Source organism: Danio rerio, chromosome 15 (genome assembly GCF_049306965.1).
Source record: "Danio rerio strain Tuebingen ecotype United States chromosome 15, GRCz12tu, whole genome shotgun sequence".
Taxonomy (NCBI): Eukaryota; Metazoa; Chordata; class Actinopteri; order Cypriniformes; family Danionidae; genus Danio; species Danio rerio.
Window position 1 is genome coordinate 994,193 of NC_133190.1, and position 22,212 is coordinate 1,016,404.

Genomic DNA, 22,212 nt, shown 5'->3' on the forward strand with positions numbered 1-22,212 from the left:
TCGCTTGGGTTTCCTCAGGGTGCTCCGGTTTCCCCCACAGTCCAAAGACATGCGGTACAGGTGAATTGGGTTGGCTAAATTGTCGGTAGTGTGTGAATGTGTGTGTGGATGTTTCCCAGAGATGGGTTGCGGCTGGAAGGGCATTCGCTGTGTATAAACTTGCTGGATAAGTTAGCGGTTCATTCCGCTGTGGCGACCCCGGATTAATAAAGGTACTAAGCCGACAAGAAAATGAATGAATGAATGAATTCAGTGTGGCCTTTAATGAGCAGTTGCCCTTCTAAGGTCACATTGAAAAAAGCATGATCATGCAGGTTTGCACTATATATCATTACAAAGATCAGTCATTTGCTCATTTAGCATTTGGCACAGCTTCTGGTTCAAGCACTGCCTATTTTTAGACTAGACTTCTGTAAAGCTGTCCTAGCTGGACTTCCATCATGAACAGCTCTCCAAATGATTCCTTCCTTATTGTAAGTTGCTTTGGATAAAAGCATCTGCTAAACCACTAAAAGTGCATGATTGTGTGCTTGCATGTGCATTGTGCTTATATGGTGGCGCTTTTAAATGTATACAGAATTTCCGAATGCCCTGAAAACCCGGGAGCAGTTGGTTGAGTATCTGACCATCGTGATTTTCACAGCTTCAGCACAACATGCAGCAATCAACTTTGGACAGGTGGGATTTTACACACTTCTCTGGAGGAATACATAATAGGCCTCTGTAAAATAATTATGCTGATATCTGTGTGTCACTCCTGTGTTCCAGTTTGACTGGTATGCCTGGATCCCGAACACTCCGTCCACCATGCGGAAACCTCCTCCCACAGAGAAGGGCAAAGTTGATATGAAGTACATCATGGAGAGTCTGCCGGATCGCGGACGCTCCAGTTTGCATCTAGGAACAATTTGGATCCTCAGTCAGTTCCAGGACAACGAGGTTTGATAACTGATTCTTCATAACTAACTTACAATACACACTGCTCAAAATGTAAAGGGAACACTTAAACAACACAATGGAACTCCATGTCAGTCACACTTCTGTGAAACCAAACTGCCCACTTAGGAAGAAACACTGGTTGACAAATTAATTTCACATGATGTTGTTCAAACAGGATAGTCAACTGGTGGAGATTATAGACAATAAGCAAGACACCGCAATAAAGGAGTAGTACGGTAGGTGGTGACCACAGACCACTTCTCAGTTCCTTTGCTTTCTGGCTGATGTTTTGGTCACTTTTGAATGCTGGTGATGCTTTCACTCTAGTGGGCTTGAGACAGAGTCTACAACCCACACAGGTGACCCAGGTAGTGCAACTCATTCAAGATGGCACATCAATGTGAGCTGTAGCAAGAAGGTTTGCCTTGTCTGTCAGCGTAGTGCACTACCAGGAGACAGGCCAGTACATCAGGAGGCATGGAGGAGGCCGTAGGAGGGCAACAACCCAGCAGCAGGACCGCTACACCTGCATTTGTGCAAGGAGGAACAGGAGGAGCACTGCCAGAGCCCTGCAAAATGACCTCCAGCAGGCCACAAATATGCAACCCGGGCTCATTGTGGAAACGTAGCCCCGCGTTTTTTTGTTTTCACGGATCCGCGAGAGGCCGCTGAGCGCGCTTTTGCGCGTCTCGGGCACCTCTCAGGTGTGCTAGCCGTTTGCGCCCGCGCTGTTCTCGCGCAAAAAGCTGCCGGATCGGCCGACCCGGCCGCCCTCCTCTTCCTCCTCAAACCCAAGTGACGGTTTGCAAAAGCCGTCCAGAAAAAAAAAAAAGCCCTCGTCTTCGATTTCGACCGCGTTTTCGGATCCTGCCGCGTTCTCGCCCTTATTTTTTGGATTCTGTTTTTCATCTTACCTGATTTTCAGAACCGCTGTTCCCTGGACTCGATCCCGGTCGTCGTCCCCGCGGCCGGCTCCTCCTCCTCCGGGGCCTCCGCTCCGCCAACGCAACGCTGTGAGCTAAGCGGACAAACTGGTTGCATCGGGAAAGCCCTCCACTCGGAGGCGAGCCGTCGGCCGGCAAGCGCGAAGAGGGGGAGTGGAGCGGCGCCACACCGCCCCGCAGCGTTTGCATGAAAAAAACTAAACGCGGCCGTACGTACCTCCGGCCATGTAAATCGCAGTCTCCAGAAACGTCCGCGGGGCTACGTTTCCAGAATGAGCTTGGGTTGCAAATATGCATGTGTCTGCTCACATGGTCAGAAAAAGACTCCATGAGGGTGGAATGAGGGTCGGGGGCCTTACAGCCCAACACCATGCAGGATGTTTGGTATTTGCCAGAGAACACCAAGACTGGCAAATTTAAAAATGTCTGGAGACACTGTGAAGATCCTCCAGCATGACTGGTTTGGCAGTGGGTCAGTAATGATGTGGGGTTGCATTTCTTTCTTCAGCCCTCCATGTGCCTGCCAGAGGTAGCCTGACTGCCATTAGGTACCGAGGTGAAATTCTCAGACCGCTTGTGAGACCACATGCCAGTGCAGTTGGCCCTGGGTTCCTCCTAATGCAAGATAACGCTAGACCCTTATGTGGCTTGCGTGTGTCAACAGTTCCTGCAAGACAAAGGCACTGATCCTATGGACTAACCTGCCCGTTCCCCAGACCTGAATCCAATTGAGCACTTCTGGGACACCATGTCTCGCTTCATCCACCAATGCCACATCTGTTGCATCACAGACTCTTGGTGCCACAGGAAGTTGGCAGATGCTTCAGTTCAGGTCTGGGAAGAGATCCTTTAGGAAACTTTCCACCACCTCATCAGGAGCATGCTCATGCATCGTCGGGAGTTCATACAGACTCAAGGAGGCCACACACACTACCGAGCCTCAATTTGACTAGTTTTAATGACATCACATTGGTACATTTGGTTCAGCCTGGAATGTGTTTTTCCAATTCAATTTTGAGTGTGACTCCAAATCCAGACATCCATAGGCTAAAATATTTGATTTGCTTTGATCATTTTTGTGTGATCTTATTGTCAGCACATCCAACTATGTAAAGAACAATGTATGTAATAAGAATAATTCATTGATTCAGATCTAGGATGTGTTATTTGAATGCTCCCTTTATAATTTTTTGAGCAGTCTACTTGCTTCCAATTATGCATTGATGTAAAAATAAATGCATTGTTTTGTCCCAATCTTCTGTCCAGCTGTTTTTAGGCGTGTACCCAGATAAGTACTTCACTGAAGAACCAGCCATGGAAGCAATTAAGAATTTCCGCAAGAAATTAGTTGACGTCACTAAGACCATCAGGAGCCGAAATGAAACTCTGGAACTGCCCTACTGGTATCTGTGTCCAGACAGGATCCCCAACAGCGTGGCCATCTGAAGAAAGCATCTGTGGCAAACATTTACAAAAGCTGTTCACAGTACAATTACACAGTAAGGCTTAGAACTCAATAAAAAGCCGCAAGTTCATTTAACGCAACAGGAAAATGTTTTAAAACAGTGATTTTTAATTGATGTTTCAAATTCTTTGTTCATTAACACTTATTGGATTTGTGGTTAATAAGTCAAAGCTCTGAAATACAATTAAGATCATTCAATAAAGTACTTACAAACTACAATAATCTACCCATCAGCTAGTCTCATGTCTGCTCTTGGTTTACTCAATGAAACTCTCGAACTAAAGACTTTTTAAAGGGTTAGGAGTACCAAGCAAAAGATTTTCTTATTGGCAGGTTTAATTGGTTTTACATAACAGGAAAAAATGAAATCTGGTTCTGTCTGATCTAACAGATAAAACTGCTTTTGTTTCATTACATTCAAAATCTTTTATAATTTTTTAAAGGCATAAAATATTTGCCTGATCTGTTTTTTTTTCACATATTCAGTTTTTATTTATTGATTACAGTTTGTTTGTTTTTGGTCGAAAATTATTTAGCATTTAACCTTACCGTTTTTTGCTAAAAATGTGTACTTGGTCTGATAAATGTGTAAACTGACATGCGTGTTATTTGTTGCTTTGCATGGTTTTTCTTCTGAATTTTTGCTGTCATCCTGTTATCCTTTCTGCAATCTATTCTGTCATCATTATTGTCATCTATTCTGCCATCTTTATTGTTGTCTATTATGATTACTATATATATATAGTTGAAACCAGAAGTTTACACACACACTCTAAAAAAAGGAACATAACCATTTAAAAAAATGTCTGATGGTAAATCAGACTAAAAGTTTACTATTTTAGGTCTGTTAGGATTACTTGAATGATTTACATTTGCTAAATACCAGAAAATTTAAAATTCTTTTTGGAGAATTTTTTTTTTTACATTTCTAGACAGTCAAAAGTATACACACATTTCCTTGGTATTTTTTAGCTTTGCTTTTAAACCCAATAATATCCAGCTGCAGGCCCGCAGAACCACACACGTTTTAGGCACACACAATCTAGGCAAACCATATATGGTTACAACGGATGTTAATGTTATTAACGTCTTCTTGGACATTGTCATCGATATATTTTGATATATATGGTTAATAAATAATGTACACAATAAACAATGTTTACTTTATTTCACAAATATTGCGATCGAGACGGGCGAATGGGGAGCATTGTTTCCGATCGCCATTCAATATAAGAGACAGAACAATTTCAGTCATCATAGATAATCAGTCATTATTATACATTTGCTGGCCTTGCTGAAAGATCTAAATTGGACAGGTTTATTTATATAATGGATTCATTTATAATGAAGGAAATAATGGCAAGTTAATATAGGCAATAAAACATTTTACATGTTATAAAATCTTTTTAAATGTAATAAATGTATAGCACTATATTAATATTTTACTCAAGCGTTTTAATAGCGTGTATTTGCTTAATTTTCCAATAACTTTTTAATTATTGATTTCCCACATTAAATACTGTAGTAGTTTATAGTGAGCAATATATTGTTTTAAACCAAAATTTAGCAATAGAAACAAATTAACTATTAATAATTAATTTAATAAATAATAAGTAAATATATATATATATATATATATATATATATATATACACATACATATACATATATATATATATATATATATATATATATATATATATATATATATATATATATATATATATATATAGCTGTGACAGTTTAGTAAAAGATGGTAGTTTATAATCAGATAGTCAGTTGAGATAATCAGTTTATAACTATTTTGTATATTGTTTAAGTGATATATTATAGTAATTCATTTTATTGTGACACATTATTGTTTGCTTTTTATATTTTTCAACAAAGTGGTTTTAACCAAGTATGATAACATTAAGATCCTGAATTAGTTCATTACACTACAATTAGAGGGTCTATGTTTTCTTTGCGTATGTGGACACATGAAAAAAATCATAAGTGTATTTAACCAGTTATTTTATTTACATAATTTGAGTTCAGAAACTGCAGAGATGTTAAAATGATCGTTACGATATAATAATAATGACTGAAATGGGAAACCATATTTGTGAAATGCAATAGGTGGCTATAATGCTCCTAATGAGTTAGTTAGTTAGTGTGTGTGCCTAAAATGTGTGTGATTCTGAAGTTTTTTTGGATGGAAATATATGACCAGATTCAATGGAAAAAAAGTTTGGTCGTTATCTGTAAAATATATAATAACTAACAAAATTAGAGAAATTTCATTTAAACTGTTACGCAGATTTTACCCAGCCAAGACATTTTTGAAAAGATTTAAATCCGATATAGATACATGCTGCTCGTTCTGTAATATACCCAATGAAACTGCTGACCATATTTTTGGAGTTGCCCTCATACACAATGCTTTTGGATTGAACCTTCTTTAGATTTTCATCGTAAAATACTACCAGGATTCTTGTCATCTTTTAAGGATATCATGCTGGGGTTTTTTTAATGCTCCTGATGATAAAAGTAAGGAATATTTCATTATTAATCTCCTTTTAATCCTTGCTAAGTTTCATATACACCACTGTAAATTCTCTCAGCGTATACCTTGTTTTATTGTTTTTGAAAAGGAAATTCAACAGTACATTAGAACTATTGCGTCCTCTAAAAATCTTAAAGCCATTAGAACGGTTAACTTATTTTCCCTTTTTAATTTTCTTAACACATAAGTTAATATTATTTGTTTTTCTCTTTATTGTTGTATTTTTTCTCTTTTATGTGCTTATTTGATGCTTTGCTCCTCTGTAAAACTCATGTACACTCTTTGAAACAAATTTATATGATGTTATTGTTACCCTGACATAATTTTTTTTAAACGAGTGTGGTTCTGCGATTCTGCACAGGATTTATCTCTTTTTTTACTACATTTGGTCAAATGTTTGGGGTATCATATCCTTTTTAGCCGGAACTTGTTTCTTAGTATGACATCACAAGACTGCGCCGCGCTCCCGCTTTCCGGATTCGGCGGAAGAAAGGTTTGAATTTTTTATCCGCTTTATGAGATTGTTTAACTTGTATTTATTAACCTTAATTTAGGAGTAAATCGCATCTAAACATGATTAAGATGAAGTGTGCTTCTTATTTCGCTCGGGATATCTTAAGTTTGTCTTAACTGTAACTGTAATGTTAGTCGTTGAGAAGCGGAGCTTTTACTGCTTTACCTTCATCGTAGAAATGAAAACATAACAATGGAAATAGCAATATAAAGTCAAAATTGTAGCAAAACAATGAATTATTGTTTAAAACACCATGGTTAAAGACTCGGGTGTTAAATTATAGACACGTCAAACTTTTTAAAACAGTTTAAGTCAAAATTAGACCATTTTAAACGCTGTTTATGCTAAAACTAAGATTTCCTTATAATCACTGCAGGCTTAAGTGCTCTAAACTTTGATATGAATATATTAGAAGAAAAACTGAGGAATTAAAGAAGTGTGAGGTGTTTTTTGTGCTCTATATGGGAACTTCATTCATTTTCTTGTCGGCTAAGTCCTTTTATTAATCAGGGGTCGCCACAGCGGAATGAACCACCAACTTATTCCTTCCAGTATGCCCTTCCAGCCGCAACCCATCTCTGGGAAATATATGGGAACTTACTAAATAAAATTAATTTTCTGAATTTTTGCCTGCAGAATACAGAAGTTCACATTAAATCTTTATTGGAATTGTTTTGTTACATATAATAATATCCTGTGATGTTAAACCACAATTTAAAATATCTCAGATTAAAGCTGTATTCTGCCAGATTCATTCCGAATCTGTTTAAAACGTAATATTTAAACAAAGAAATAAGTGAGCCTTTCTTTATCTGCTTGATATATGTCTGTTATTTATAATACAGATTTAACTGGGTAATTTGTATGTATGATTTTGAAGAAGTTCTTTAACTTAATTATTATTTTATATTATTATACAGTATTTAAAGGCAGTTAGCCTGACACTTCTCTAAGGTACATTCTCTATTAAACTCCTCTCTTTACGAATGAGCATTCAGAACAGATTTTTTGGATGAAATTACAAATGCAAACTAAAATAAATAAGTATATTTAATAATACTAATTAGCCAGAATTAAAAGCAGCGTTATCATAAAATATGGTTGCTGAATATACTCAAAGCATAACATTCATAATTATCATAAAATATACATTTTAAAATATAAACAAATATTTTGTTGTCGAGAGACTTGTTTTACTTCATTCCTAAAGATTTGTTTGTGTAATCTGAGTATATGTGTCATTCTGTAATAGAAAATTTACTTTATCATAAAAATATTTTACAAATATGTAAGCAAAAAAAAAAATAAAAAATCGGCCCAACAGCTACTAAATTTAATTTCGGGTTGGTTACATACATTTAACAAGAATCATTTTAAAGACAGAATTTAATTTCCTAAACAGAAATGGGAAATTGTGAACAGACTTGAACTCATTCATTTTCTTTTCGACTTAGTCCCTTTATTAATCTGGGGTCGCCTCAGCGGAATGAACCGGCAACTATTCCAGCATATGTTTTACGCAGCATATGCCCCATACACACTCATTTACACACATACACTACGGACAATTTAGCTTACCCAATTGCCCTATAGTGCATGTGTTTGGACTGTGGGCGAGACTGGAGCACCCGGAGGAAACCCACACAAACACGGGGAGAACATGCAAACACCACACAGAAACACCAACTGACCCAGCTGAGACTCAAACCAGCTTGAACTCTTTATAAGTTAAACGATTTTAAAACATGATTTAAACATGATTGATGTCTCTGTTAAAACGATTGGTTAAAAAATAGTTTGAGTCAATAATATAGCTATTATTAAAAATTAAAAAAGATGTGAGGAGAGAAATTGTGAGATGATTACCGTAAATGAAGGTGAACTGTAAATGAAGAGCAAAAACAAGCATTTAATCACTTACACTTTTACAAACCAGCGTAAATGTGGTCATTTGAGTGCAGTCAGTTAAACATAATTAACAACTGATTGAATACCGAATGTAAATTTACAGCATGTTCTCCATGATTTGTGTTTGTTTATTAATGTTTGCAGGGTTCAACGCTAAGGACGTTTTCCACTGGCCCGATCGAGCCAGTGGTTCAGATTTTCACCTGCCCTGCTAAATTTGTACTGGCCCCACCACACAGAAGAAGGTAATAGCTTTTTCTTAACCACACACAGTATTTTAAGTATTTATAATGTTTCAAAAGCCAAACTAAATTTTAACACCTACCCTTTTATTCAGCATAACTTTTTTTTTAATACAACTGACAATTTAAAAAAAATATTTTGATGTAACTAAATTTAATATACATATATTTTTTTATAACTGTAGAGGTGCTGTGCGTTATTTATTTAACCCTTCAAGGTTAAGTGCTGACTGACAGGTGAGTGATGCGTGAGGTCAGCAAACACGACGTATAGCCGTTTCACTTTACTTAATGATGCATTATGACCACTTTGTAGGTCTTTATAAATATTAATATTAAATCTAATAAATGTTGGAGACATATTTGTTACATAAACGAGCTAAAGCACACTTCAGCAGTGTTTATTTGAGAGCTCGCAAGAAGATCTGCGCTTGAGCAGTGTATATTTGAGGAGGCGTGCAAGAAGTTTTGTGCACTAGCAGAGGTAATCGGTGCGCAAGCAAAGAGATTTGCATGCTTATAGGCTATTACATAAATGCGATCTTAACTTAATACTGCGCTCACGACATTTGTCATTGAAATAAGGGCACAGGTGGTTGGTAGATCTGTCTAAAAAAGGCCTGCCGCCACAGCTGGGAAAAATCCTAGAGTTAACTCTCTGTGTATGTATGTATGTGTATGTATATGTATATATATATATGTGTGTGTGTGTATGTGTGTGTATATATATATATATATATATACACACACACACACACACACACACATGCATGCTATCTGTCAAAAGTTTGGAGGCAGTTTTATACATTTTTTTTCATGTTTTTTTCTTAAAGGAAAATGATTAAGTTCAAGGTGAAGTTTATTAAATGTAAAAAAAAAAATTTAAAATCTATTCAGATATTTAAATAACTGCTTTCTTATTTTATGTAGTTTCAAATAAAATTACTACTCCAGTCATTAGTACTTTTATTACTGTTACTGATAATAATAATAACAACAATAATAATTAATATTAGAGTGATTTTTGAAGGATCATGTGACTCTTAAGACTGGAGTAGCGAAGCTGAAAATTCATCTTTAAAATCACTGGAATAAATAAGTACGTTAAATTATAAACTACTTTTGAACAATATCATTTCACAATTTTACAATGTGTGCTGTGATTATGATGAAATGAATGCAGCTTTGGTGAGCAGGAGAAGCTTATTTTAAAATATTTAACAATCATACTGACCCCACACTTTTGAGCAGTTGTGTATAAAAAGCAGAAATGTGCACTTTAATTTTGACACCCACAGACATAGTCAGCAAATATAAATCAGAGAGGTCAGACTTTCTCATACAGAGCCTCATTTCAGTTGTCAAGTTTTGTAAAAATCTATCTATTGAATTAATCGATCTCTTAAAAATACGTTGAGTAGAATTCTGCATTATAGGCTTAAATTATAGAGCGAAACAACAGATGATCTGAGACTGCATCAGATCATGAAGGAGATCAATGTTGAGCTTATTTTTGCACTGACAGCTCAAAAGAAAACAAAACAGCAGGCCTTATACAACATATTATTGGATTAAAATATGGAAAAATTATCAGATAGTAACTTTGGTCAGTGTTTCTAACTGATAAACAGCGCTCTGTAATATTTCAGCATGCTTTCACTTTCGCATTAGACATGAAATGCACACTTGCTGTTAGGAATGACATCTCGCCCTACTCATCATCCTCTCTTCGTATAGCCGTATATGTGGCTATTACACAGTCATATTACACTGATGTAGCCTCGGTCGTTAGCTTGTTGGATTGTTTTGTTTTCTCACTACAATCGATCCGCTCAATCAAGCAGAGACCACCTCATGCAGGCGATCTAGGACCAGTTGATTTGGTGCTGATCCGAGTGCAATTGCTGGATTCACATATGCCAAACGAACTGCACTAATCAACGTAAAACAAGACAGATTCAGAAACAAACGTCATTGTATTTGTGCGCAATTGACAGACAGTCGCAGCCAAACTTTTGTGACAAGGCAGCAGTGGCTGATTTGGCCAGTAACCATTCTGTACACTGCCCCGAGCTTCTCGCACACTGGCCCTGGGCAGTCCTTATTGTCAAGCCCTGGTTTAGTTATTGTTTTTTTTTTTTTTTTTATGGTCAATAACTCAATCTGACTGACTCCCTCATTAGTGTGCACATTAGCTGATTGGAACACACTAGCTTATGAAAATGACCCATGGTTTTACTACAAGCAAAACTCAAAAATATGGTTATTGTAGACAAATCATGTTACCACAACTTAATCTTGGTTTTACTACAATAACCAGAGTTAAACTTTGAAAATAAATGTACCACAAGTATATGCATACCAAATGATGGTTATTTTACTAACATCTCAGTGCATTTTAATGTGGGAGAGAGATTTATTTGTATGTTTTGTTGAATGTCCTCTAGTGTCCAAACCCAGAGAATCTCCTGCTGAAGCGACCGGCTCAGACTGTTATAAAGATGGCGTTGATTAAAGAGGAGAGTGAAGACATGATGACTGAAGAAACACTCGAAATCAAACAGGAAGATGCTGAGGAAGAAGCAGGTTGGTTTTCAACCTCAGTGCTTAACTCACTCATTTCAGCCTTATTTAAATGCCCACATCTACAAAAAAAGTCTGTATTCGGGGGTCAAAAAGGTTAGTGTGTTGGAAGACCTGACCGTAGCAGAAGTTATTCGTTTTACAATTAAAACATATTAGTGTAAACGTGGCCTTAATGATTTCAGCAAGTCGATCAGATCAGTGAGATTGCCACTATAACAATGTTTTCATAATTTGTGCAATGCGTTTATAGCCCGACATTATTCAAATGTGCAGCTGCAAACAGCTCTTTTGCCTTTTTACATGAATGAGTCGTTTATATGAGTCGTTTAGAATGACTGTTCTTATTGAACTGGCCGCTGGCCTCACCGCAGTCAAAATTTGTTCTTTTAACCTCTCCGTCATAATTTGTTTCACCTTTGCAGGGATAGATCTTAATGTTGTAACAAACTATTTGATTACTTTCTCGCGCTAATCTAAATGCATCACATGACTGTTCATTTATTGCACAAGCCCGACTCGACCCTGTCTAAAATGATAGAAATTAATTTCTATTTCCCGCATTTGGACGATAGTTTGTGGCCCCCGCCTTAATTTGAAAGTTTAATGTCAATGTGGCACGTGGATTTATTATGGCATATCAGTGAAAACAAATAATGGCATAGTGGCCTTTCTAAATAATGTCTGTATTTTCAAAATTGCAAAGAGACCATGTGTAAATCTGATAATGAGCCTGATCAAACGAGATCTGGAGAAGCTGAAACTGTGTCCCTGGATCAGAATAGTAGAGACCGAAGCAACGCAAGTCACGTCAGCCACAGAACATGACAAGAGCTGCTGTGGGCTGCTCTTGAAGATTAGACAGAGTGATTAAGTACTATTTTTCATTTGAAAATGAACTGAAATGGCTCTTTATAGAGTTAATGTGAGGTCTCTCTCTCTGACAAAAATCATCAAAGTCATGCGTACGAAATAAGATAAAAGAAAAGTAAGGAACTTGATGCCTAATGTCCATCGGCAATAAGGGTGTACTCACACTATGCTATCCAAACCGTGCCCAGGCCCGTTTCCTGGATCATTTGAGAAGTGTTCACTTGGCCAGCCCTGGCCCTGTTGGAAGAGGTTTGCCAGAGAGCGGTTCACTTGGGCTAGGCTGAAACTGAAAACAAGACGTGACTTTTAAAGGACTGTTTCATATGTGTTTATTAATCATTCTTACAGTTCAATGAATGCAAACTGTCGTAGATTATTAAAGACGCAAACCCATCACTGCACCACAGCTGTGCCTAAGAGTAAGAGTGATTGATAAATCCATATGAAACAGTCCCTTAAAAGTCAGGTCTTGCTTTTAGTTTCGGGCTCAGGCACATTTTGCACTCACACACAAGCGTACCGCGCCAAAGCCCAAGTGAATTGCGCCCAATTCAAGAGTTCACACTTAGCTGATAATCAATAAAGCGTATTTGGCATGCTGTCCCGGGAGAGAGCCCTGAGCTCGGAATATCCTCGAGCCCGGGGCTCCCTCCCGTTAGAAGGGCGAGAGGGAAATTCGAGGTCAGGTAGGTCTCGAGAACTCCCCTGCTTGTCACCGTGAGAAGTGTAAACTCAGGTTGTATTGGGTGATAATTTGTTTTAGTCGATTGGCTATGGTTTATGTTTTTGGGCGGTGGGAGGAAACCGGGGAACCCGGGGAAAACCCACGCGAACACGGGGAGAACATGCAAACTCCACACAGAAACACCAACCAGCCCGATGGGTTGGACTAGCGGTGTTCTTGCTGTGAGGCAACAGTGCTAGCCACTGGGCCACCGTGTCGCCCGATCAGAAAAAGTGGGAGGATGTAGGGGTGGAAAGGGGGGGAGCTTCAAGACGAAGATAACTAGAGTGGAAAACTCAGGTTATTTATAATGCTTCCGTAATCATCTAATAGGGCTGATTACGGAGCTAACAAGGAGCCAGCCGTGTTGATTATAAGCACGTGATCCTCTCGAAATTAGTTTATGAATAAACCACACTTCAGCGCACTCACACTTCTCAAACGATCCGGGAAACGGGCCTGGGCACAGTTCGGATAGCATAGTGTGAGAAGGCCCTAACTACACTGAAAACTAAAGGTGTGTTGAAGCCTGTTGCAGATTAGTTTTGCATTGCAGCTTGACATTTCTCTTTCGCACATAATTGCAAATTTGCCACACTCGCACTGTTGCTTTTTGTACTACAGTTCCTTTTAAACAATGTTTAACTCGTATTTGTCTCTTTTCGACCCTAGATCTGATTGTGATGAAATTGGAGGACGATGAAAAGAGCATGAAATTCGATCACCAAGTAGGCCTTGAAACTCACATTGAAGATAATTCTCACATTTGCTCAGAGTGTGGAGAGCGCTTTGAACTTAAAGAGTCTCTTGATGCACACATGAATATCCACAGCAGAGCGATGCCCTACACTTGCCTTCAGTGTGGAAAGAGTTTTACAACCGAAGCTCGTTTTCATACCCATTTAAGCATTCACTCTGGAATCAAGCCTTTCACCTGCCAATACTGTGGGAAAGGTTTCAGAAATGGCAGATGTTTTAAGCTCCATTTGAAAAGGATGCACGCTAGAGAGAAGCCTTACGCCTGTCAATACTGTGGAACGTGTTTCAATACTAGCAAAAAACTCAAAGCCCATGTCAAAACTCACCCTGAAATGAAAACCTGTGCCTGTGAACTGTGTGGAAAGCGTTTAAGTAGAAAAAGCTTAAAAAAACACATGAGGATTCACACCGGAGAGAAACCTTACTCGTGCTCTTACTGTGGAATGAGCTTCTCTTTTAAAACCTCTCTTAAAAATCACATAGTAAATCACACTGGCGAGAAGCCTTACTCGTGCTCCATATGTGGAAAGAGTTTTATTGAGCAAGGACGCCTCAAAATACACATGATAAGTCACAGCAACGAGAGGCCCTACTCATGCTCACAATGCGGAAAGAGTTTCAAAAGCCAAAGATGTGTTAGGTTACACATGAAAACTCACACCAACAAGAAGCCTCACTCGTGCTCTCAGTGTGGGAGGAGTTTTAATAAACTAGGAGACCTAAATGCACACATAAAAGCTCACTCTGACGAGAGGCCTTACTCGTGCTCCAAATGTGGAAAGGGTTTTATAAGCCAAACACGCCTTAATGTGCACATGAAATTTCACACTGCCGAGAAGCCTTTCTTCTGCTCTGAGTGTGGAAGGAATTTTAAAACCCAAGACTGTGTTAACAGGCACATGCATATTCACACTGTGGAGAAGCCTTACTCGTGCTCCACATGTGGAAAGAGCTTTATTCTGCAAAGTCACCTCAATGCACACATGATAACTCACAGGAAGGAGAGGCCTTACTCGTGCTCTCAATGCGGAAAGAGTTTCAAAAGCCAACGATATGTTGGGATGCACATGAAAATTCACACCGGCAAGAAGCTTTCCTCGCGCTCTCAACGTGAAAAAGCTTTTATAAACCAAGAAAGCCTTGACAAGCCCATGCAAACGCACTGCGATGAGAAATCCTACGCTTGCTCTCAATGCGGAAAGAGTTACAAAAGCCAAAAATATGTTAAAAGGCACATGAAAATTCACGCTGTTAAGAAGCGCTACTCTTGCATCAAGTGTGAACAGAGTTTTACTCAACGAAGACGTTTTAATGCCCACATGAGAACTCACACCGGCAAGAAGCCTCACTCGTGCGCTCAGTGTGGAAGGAGTTTTTCTTTACAAGCACTCCTCGACAGGCACATGAGTGTTCACACTAACGAGAAATCATATCTGTGCTCTGAAAAAGAAAAGAGTTTTGAAAGCCCAGAATGTCTTAGCGAGCACATGGAGATTCACACCGAAGAACAGAGCGACTCTTGCCAGGAAGTCGAAAAGTCTTACTCGTGCTCTCAGTGTGGAAAGAGTTTTGAAAGCCAAGTATGTCTTAGCAAGCACATGAAGATTCACACCGGAGAGGAGCTGAACTCTAATGGAGAAGTCGAGAAGTCTTATCCGTGCTCTCAGTGTGGAAAGAGTTTTAAAAGCCCAGTATGTCTTAGTGAGCACATGAAGATTCACACTAACAAGAAATCTTATTCGTGCTCCGAGTGTGGAAAGACTTTTGTAATCCGAGGATGCTTTATCAAACACATGAAGATTCACACCAGAGAGAAGCTGTACTCTAATGGAGAAGTCAAGAAGTCTTTCCCATGCTCTCAGTGTAGAAAGAGTTTTAATATACAAGCACTCCTCAACAGGCACATGAGTGTTCACACTAACGAGAAAACATATTCGTGCTCTGAGAATGACAACAGTTTTAAAAGCCCAGAATGTCTTAGAGAGGACATAAAGATTCACAACGAAGAGGAGCTCTACTCTTGCGAGGAAGTTGAAAAGTCTTACTTGTGCTGTCAGTGTAAAAAGAGTTTTAAAAGCCAAGAATGTCTTAGCGAGCACATGGAAATTCACACCAACAAGAAATCTTATTCATGCTCTGACTGTAGAAAAAAGACTTTTGTAACCCGAGGATGCTTTATCAAACTTATAAAGATTCACACCAAAGAGAAGCTCTCCTCTAATGGAGTAGTCGAGAAGTCTTTCCTGTGCTCTCAGTGTGGAAAGAGTTTTAATATACAAGCACTCTTCAACAGGCACATGAGTGTTCACACTAACGAGAAATCATATTCGTGCCCTGAGAATGACAACAGTTTTAAAAGCCCAGAATGTCTTAGCGAGGACATGAAGATTCACACCGGAGAACAGATCGACTCTTGCAAGGAAATCGAGAAGTCTTTCCAAACTGAGAGCACGAGTAAGACTTTTAAAAGCCAAAAATGTCTTAGCGAGCACATGGAAATTCACACCAAAAAGAAATCTTATTCGTGCTCAGAGTGTGGAAAGACTTTTGTAATCCGAGGATGCTTTATCAAACACATGAAGATTCACACCAGAGAGAAGCTCTCCTCTAATGGAGAAGTCGAGAAGTCTTTCCCGTGCTCTCAGTGTAAAAAGAGTTTTAATATACAAGCACTCCTCAACAGGCACATGAGTGTTCACACTAACGAGAAAACATATTCATGCCCTGAGAATGACAACAGTTTTAAAAGCCCAGAATGTCTTAGAGAGGACATAAAGATTCACAACGAAGAGGAGCTTTACTCTTGCGAGGAAGTTGAAAAGTCTTACTTGTGCTGTCAGTGTAAAAAGAGTTTTAAAAGCCAAGAATGTCTTAGCGAGCACATGGAAATTCACACCAACAAGAAATCTTATTCATGCTCTGACTGTAGAAAAAAGACTTTTGTAACCCGAGGATGCTTTATCAAACTTATAAAGATTCACACCAAAGAGAAGCTCTCCTCTAATGGAGTAGTCGAGAAGTCTTTCCTGTGCTCTCAGTGTGGAAAGAGTTTTAATATACAAGCACTCTTCAACAGGCACATGAGTGTTCACACTAACGAGAAATCATATTCGTGCCCTGAGAATGACAACAGTTTTAAAAGCCCAGAATGTCTTAGCGAGGACATGAAGATTCACACTGGAGAACAGAGCGACTCTTGTGAGGAATTTCAAATGTCTTACTCGTGCTCTCAGTGTGGAAAGAGTTTTGAAAGCCCAGAATGTCTTAGCGAGCACACGAAGATTCACACCGGAGAGAAGCTCAACTCTTGCGAGGAAGTCGAGAAGTCTTACTCGTGCCCTCAGTGTAAAATGAGTTTTGAAAGCCAAGAATGTCTTAGCGAGCACATGAAGATTCACACCGGAGAACAGATCGACTGTTGCAAGGAAATCGAGAAGTCTTTCCAAACTGAGAGCACGAGTAAGACTTTTAAAAGCCAAAAATGTCTTAGCGAGCACATGGAAATTCACACCAAAAAGAAATCTTATTCGTGCTCAGAGTGTGGAAAGACTTTTGTTATCCGAGGATGCTTTATCAAACACATGAAGATTCACACCAGAGAGAAGCTCCACGCTAATGGAGAAGTCGAGAAGTCTTTCCCGTGCTCTCAATGTAAAAAGAGTTTTAATATACAAGCACTCCTCAACAGGCACATGAGTGTTCACACTAACGGGAAATCATATTCGTGCCCTGAGAATGACAAGAGTTTTAAAAGCCCAGAATGTCTTAGAGAAGACATAAAGATTCACACCGAAGAGGAGCTCCACTCTTGCAAGGAAGTTGAAAAGTCTTACTTGTGCTGTCAGTGTAAAAAGAGTTTTAAAAGCCAAGAATGTCTTAGCGAGCACATGAAGATTCACACCGAAGAACAGAGCGACTCTTGCAAGGAAATCGAGAAGTCTTTCCAAACTGAGAGCACGAGTAAGACTTTTAAAAGCCAAAAATGTCTTGGCGAGCACATTGAAATTCACACCAAAAAGAAATCTTATTCGTGCTCCGAGTGTGGAAAGACTTTTGTAATCCGAGGATGCTTTATCAAACACATGAAGATTCACACCAGAGAGAAGCTCTCCTCTAATGGAGAAGTCGAGAAGACTTTCCCCTGCTCTCAGTGTAGAAAGAGTTTTAATATACAAGCACTCCTCAACAGGCACATGAGTGTTCACACTAACGAGAAAACATATTCGTGCTCTGAGAATGACAAGAGTTTTAAAAGCCCAGAATGTCTTAGCGAGCACACGAAGATTCACACCGAAGAGAAGCTCAACTCTTGCGAGGAAGTCGAGATGTCTTACTCGTGCTCTCAGTGTGGAAAGACTTTTAAAAGCCAAAAATGTCTCAGTGAGCACTTGAAGATTCACACTAACAAGAAATCTTATTCATGCTCTGAGTGTGGAAAGAGTTTTGAAAGCCCAGAATGTCTTAGCGAGCACATGGAGATTCACACTGAAGAACAGAGCGACTCTTGCGAGGAAGTCGAAAAGTCTTACTCGTGCTCTCAGTGTGGAAAGAGCTTTAAAAGCCAAAAATGTCTCAGTGAGCACTTGAAGATTCACACTAACAAGAAATCTTATTCATGCTCTGAGTGTGGAAAGAGTTTTAAAAGCCAAGAATGTCTTAGCAAGCACATGAAGATTCACACCGGAGAAGAGCTGAACTCTAATGGAGAAGTCGAGAAGTCTTATCCGTGCTCTCAGTGTGGAAAGAGCTTTAAAACCCAAGAATGTCTTAGAGAGCACATGGAGATTCACACCGGAGAACAGAGCGACTCTTGTGAGGAAGTCAAAAAGTCTAACTTGTGCACTCAGTGTGGAAAGAGTTTTGAAAGCCAAGAATGTCTTAATGAGCACATGGAAATTCACACCAACAAGAAATCTTATTCCTGCTCCGAGTGTGGAAAGACTTTTGTAATCCGAGGATGCTTTATCAAACACATGAAGATTCACACCAGAGAGAAGCTGTACTCTAATGGAGAAGTCGAGAAGTCGTACCCGTGCTCTCAGTGTGGAAAGAGTTTTAATATACAAGCACTCCTCAACAGGCACATGAGTGTTCACACTAACGAGAAATCATATTCGTGCCCTGAGAATGACAACAGTTTTAAAAGCCCAGAATGTCTTAGAGAGGACATAAAGATTCACACCGGAGAGGAGCTTTACTCTTGCGAGGAAGTTGAAAAGTCTTACTTGTGTCCTCAGTGTGGAAAGAGTTTTAAAAGCCAAGAATGTCTTAGCGAGCACATGGAGATTCACACCGAAGAACAGAGCGACTCTTGCAAGGAAATAGAGAATTCTTTCCAAACTGAGAGCACGAGTAAGACTTTTAAAAGCCAAAAATGTTTTAGCGAGCACATGGAAATTCACACCAACAAGAAATCTTATTCATGCTCTGAGTTTAGAAAGACTTTTGTAACCCGACGATGCTTTATCAAACTTATGAAGATTCACACCAAAGAGAAGCTCTCCTCTAATGGAGAAGTCGAGAAGTCTTTCCTGTGCTCTCAGTGTGGAAAGAGTTTTAATATACAAGCACTCTTCAACAGGCACATGAGTGTTCACACTAACGAGAAATCATATTCGTGCCCTGAGAATGACAACAGTTTTAAAAGCCCAGAATGTCTTAGCGAGCACATGAAGATTCACACCGGAGAGAAGCTCAATTCTTGCGAGGAAGTCGAGATGTCTTACTCATGCTCTCAGTGTGGAAAGACTTTTAAAAGCCAAGAATGTCTCAGTGAGCACTTGAAGATTCACACTAACAAGAAATCTTATTCGTGCTCTGAGTGTGGAATGAGTTTTGAAAGCCAAGAATGTCTTAACGAGCACATGGAGATTCACACTGAAGAACAGAGCGACTCTTGCAAGGAAGTCGAAAAGTCTTACTCGTGCTCTCAGTGTGGAAAGAGTTTTGAAAGCCAAGAATGTCTTAGCAAGCACATGAAGATTCACACCGGAGAAGAGCTGAACTCTAATGGAGAAGTCGAGAAGTCTTATCCGTGCTCTCAGTGTGGAAAGAGTTTTAAAACCCAAGAATGTCTTAGCGAGCACATGGAGATTCACACCGGAGAACAGAGCGACCCTTGCGAGGAAGTCAAAAAGTCTAACTTGTGCACTCAGTGTGGAAAGAGTTTTGAAAGCCAAGAATGTCTTAGCGAGCACATGAAGATTCACACCAACAAGAAATCTTATTCCTGCTCAGAGTGTGGAAAGACTTTTGTAATCCGAGGATGCTTTATCAAACACATGAAGATTCACACCAGAGAGAAGCTGTACTCTAATGGAGAAGTCGAGAAGTCGTACCCGTGCTCTCAGTGTGGAAAGAGTTTTAATATACAAGCACTCCTCAACAGGCACATGAGAGTTCACACTATTGAGAAATCATATTCGTGCCCTGAGAATGACAACAGTTTTAAAAGCCCAGAATGTCTTAGAGAGGACATAAAGATTCACACCAAAGAGGAGCTTTACTCTTGCGAGGAAGTCGAAAAGTCTTACTTGTGCTGTCAGTGTGGAATGAGTTTTGAAAGCCAAGAATGTCTTAGCGAGCACAAGAAGATTCACACCGGAAAACAGAGCGACTCTTGCAAGGAAATCGAGAAGTCTTTACAATCTGAGAGCACGAGTAAGACTTTTAAGAGCCAAAAATATCTTGGCAAGCACATGGAAATTCACACCAACAAGAAATCTTATTCCTGCTCCGAGTGTGGAAAGACTTTTGTAATCCGAGGATGCTTTATCAAACACATGAAGATTCACACCAGAGAGAAGCTCTCCTCTAATGGAGAAGTCGAAAAGACTTTCCCGTGCTCTCAGTGTGGAAGGAGCTTTAAAAGCCAAGAATGTCTTACCGAGCACGTAGAGATTCATACTAGAGAACAGAGCTACTCTTTTGAGGAAGTCGAAAAATTTTACTTGTGCGCTCAGTGTAGAACGAGTTTTGAAAGTCAAGAATGTCTTAGCGAGCACATGAAGATTCACACTGGAGAGACGCTCAACTCTTGCGAGGAAGTCGAGAAGTCTTACTACTGCTCTCAGTGTGGAAAGAGTTTTTCAACCGAAGCTCGTTTTAATACCCATTTAAGCATTCACTCTGGAATCAAGCCTGTCACCTGCCAGTACTGTGGGAAAGGTTTCAGAAATGGCAGATGTTTTGAGCTCCATTTGAGAAGGATGCATCCTAGAGAGAAGCCTTACGCCTGTCAATACTGTGGAACGTGTTTCAATACTAGCAAAAAACTCAAAGCCCATGTCAAAACTCACCCTGAAATGAAAACCCGTGTCTGCGAACTGTGTGGAAAGCGTTTAAGTAGAAAAAACTTTAAAAATCACATGAGGATTCACACCGGAGAGAAACCTTACTCGTGCTCCATATGTGGAAAGAGTTTTATTCAGCAAACACACCTCAATATGCACATGATAAGTCACAGCAACGAGAGGCCCTACTCATGCTCACAATGCGGAAAGAGTTTCAAAAGCCAAAGAAGTGTTAGGATACACATGAAAACTTACACCAACAAGAAGTGTTATTCGTGCTCTCAGTGTGGGAGGAGTTTTAAAAGCCAACAAAGTGTTTGGAAGCACATGGAAACTCACGACGACAAGAAGCCTCACTCAAGCTCTCAACCTGGAAAGAGTTTCCCTTCACTAGGAAGCCTCAGCAAGCACAGGAATATTCACTCTAACAAGCAATCCTTTCAGTGCTCAGAGTGTGCAAAGACTTTTACACTCCGATCGTCTCTTATCAGACACATGAAGATTCACACCGGAGATAAGCCTCACACGTGCTCTCCCTGTGGAAGGAGTTTCTCTTCACTAGAACGCTTCACCAAGCACATGAAAACTCACACTAACTAATCCCACCCGTGCGCCGAATGCGGACTTTTATATATCAAGGATCCTTTATCAGACACGTGAAGATTCACACTGGAGATAAGTCTCACTCATGCTCTCAATGTGAAAAGACTTTCACTCAAGAAGGAAGACTCAATATACACGAGACTTCACAACAAAAAACTGTAAGCTTAGATGTTACATCCACACTGGTGATTAGTTATTAGTCACCATTCCACTGCATTTGTTCAGGAGATCTCCAAGTCTTCACCTTCTGCTTAAATACTCTAGAGGTCATCTCTGAGGTATTTAGAGAGTTCGTAGATCTGTTCTCGTTTATTGCATTGTTTAGTGTGGAAATACTTTCCTAATTATTTAGAAATGAACTTGTTGATCTTTGGTTTTCTTGGGGACTGATGATATTGTATATGGTAACAGACACAGCTATGCAATCAGAGGCTCTACTGGGATGTAAATATAAACCTGGCAGCCCTTCTTGGCTTTCATTGGAGGAACTGATTCAGACAATGTAAAGAGGGATGGTGATAAACCTATGCTATATGTGTATTTTGGGCTATTGAATATATTCTGTACAGACATTGAAGTTAAAGGTTTGGATGGGAAGTTTAATGAAGTTTCTACTGTTGCGTTTAATGTGGGGGGATAAAGAAATAAAGAAAAATTGCATGATTAGACAGCATGGTATCATCTTTCAAAGTGCACATATTCATGTAGTACTACGACTCCAAACTAGAAAAGGTTGGGACAGTATGGAAAAGTTATTTTCATTGCAAACCATAAGAACACAAATATTTTGTTGTGTTGTTTGGTCAACTTCATTTCATTTG

At 39.3% G+C, this 22,212-nt stretch overlaps 2 protein-coding genes and 1 long non-coding RNA gene across 28 annotated transcripts in view; 2 read left to right on the forward strand and 1 right to left on the reverse strand.

Moving 5' to 3' along the window:
- Positions 1 to 3,581, forward strand: part of alox5b.2 (arachidonate 5-lipoxygenase b, tandem duplicate 2) — a 31,765-nt gene extending 28,184 nt beyond the window's left edge. For all 24 annotated transcript variants that reach the window (XM_073923257.1, XM_073923269.1, XM_073923259.1 and 21 more), the window contains 3 exon segments: positions 578 to 678; positions 769 to 939; positions 3,150 to 3,581. In XM_073923257.1, the coding sequence (XP_073779358.1) occupies positions 578 to 678; positions 769 to 939; positions 3,150 to 3,329 (452 nt within the window). In that variant the 3' untranslated portion in view covers positions 3,330 to 3,581.
- The window catches only part of LOC141377992 (uncharacterized), a 199,496-nt gene that overhangs the window by 166,389 nt on the left and 10,895 nt on the right, over positions 1 to 22,212 (reverse strand). The gene's annotated exons all lie outside the window — the stretch shown is intronic.
- Positions 6,354 to 22,059, forward strand: znf1007 (zinc finger protein 1007). 3 transcript variants are annotated; one of them, XM_073924215.1, is made up of 5 exons: positions 6,354 to 6,386; positions 8,460 to 8,560; positions 11,005 to 11,143; positions 13,410 to 15,396; positions 16,180 to 22,059. In XM_073924215.1, exons 3-5 carry the CDS (start codon positions 11,059 to 11,061, stop codon positions 21,386 to 21,388), a joined length of 7,281 nt encoding a protein of 2,426 aa, XP_073780316.1. In that variant the 5' UTR covers positions 6,354 to 6,386; positions 8,460 to 8,560; positions 11,005 to 11,058; the 3' UTR covers positions 21,389 to 22,059. The 3 variants fall into 3 exon arrangements, with proteins under 3 accessions (XP_073780316.1, XP_073780315.1, XP_001921925.5); XM_073924214.1 differs by having other exon boundaries at positions 6,354 to 6,525; positions 13,410 to 22,059; XM_001921890.9 differs by having other exon boundaries at positions 13,410 to 22,059.

Bases quoted from the DNA above. Each gene is read 5' to 3' on its own strand.
- znf1007 (XM_073924214.1), top strand. From the start codon at position 11,059: ATGGCGTTGATTAAAGAGGAGAGTGAAGACATGATGACTGAAGAAACA. The intron at 11,144-13,409 runs GTTGGTTTTCAA...TTTCGACCCTAG, and splicing joins AGATGCTGAGGAAGAAGCAG to ATCTGATTGTGATGAAATTG.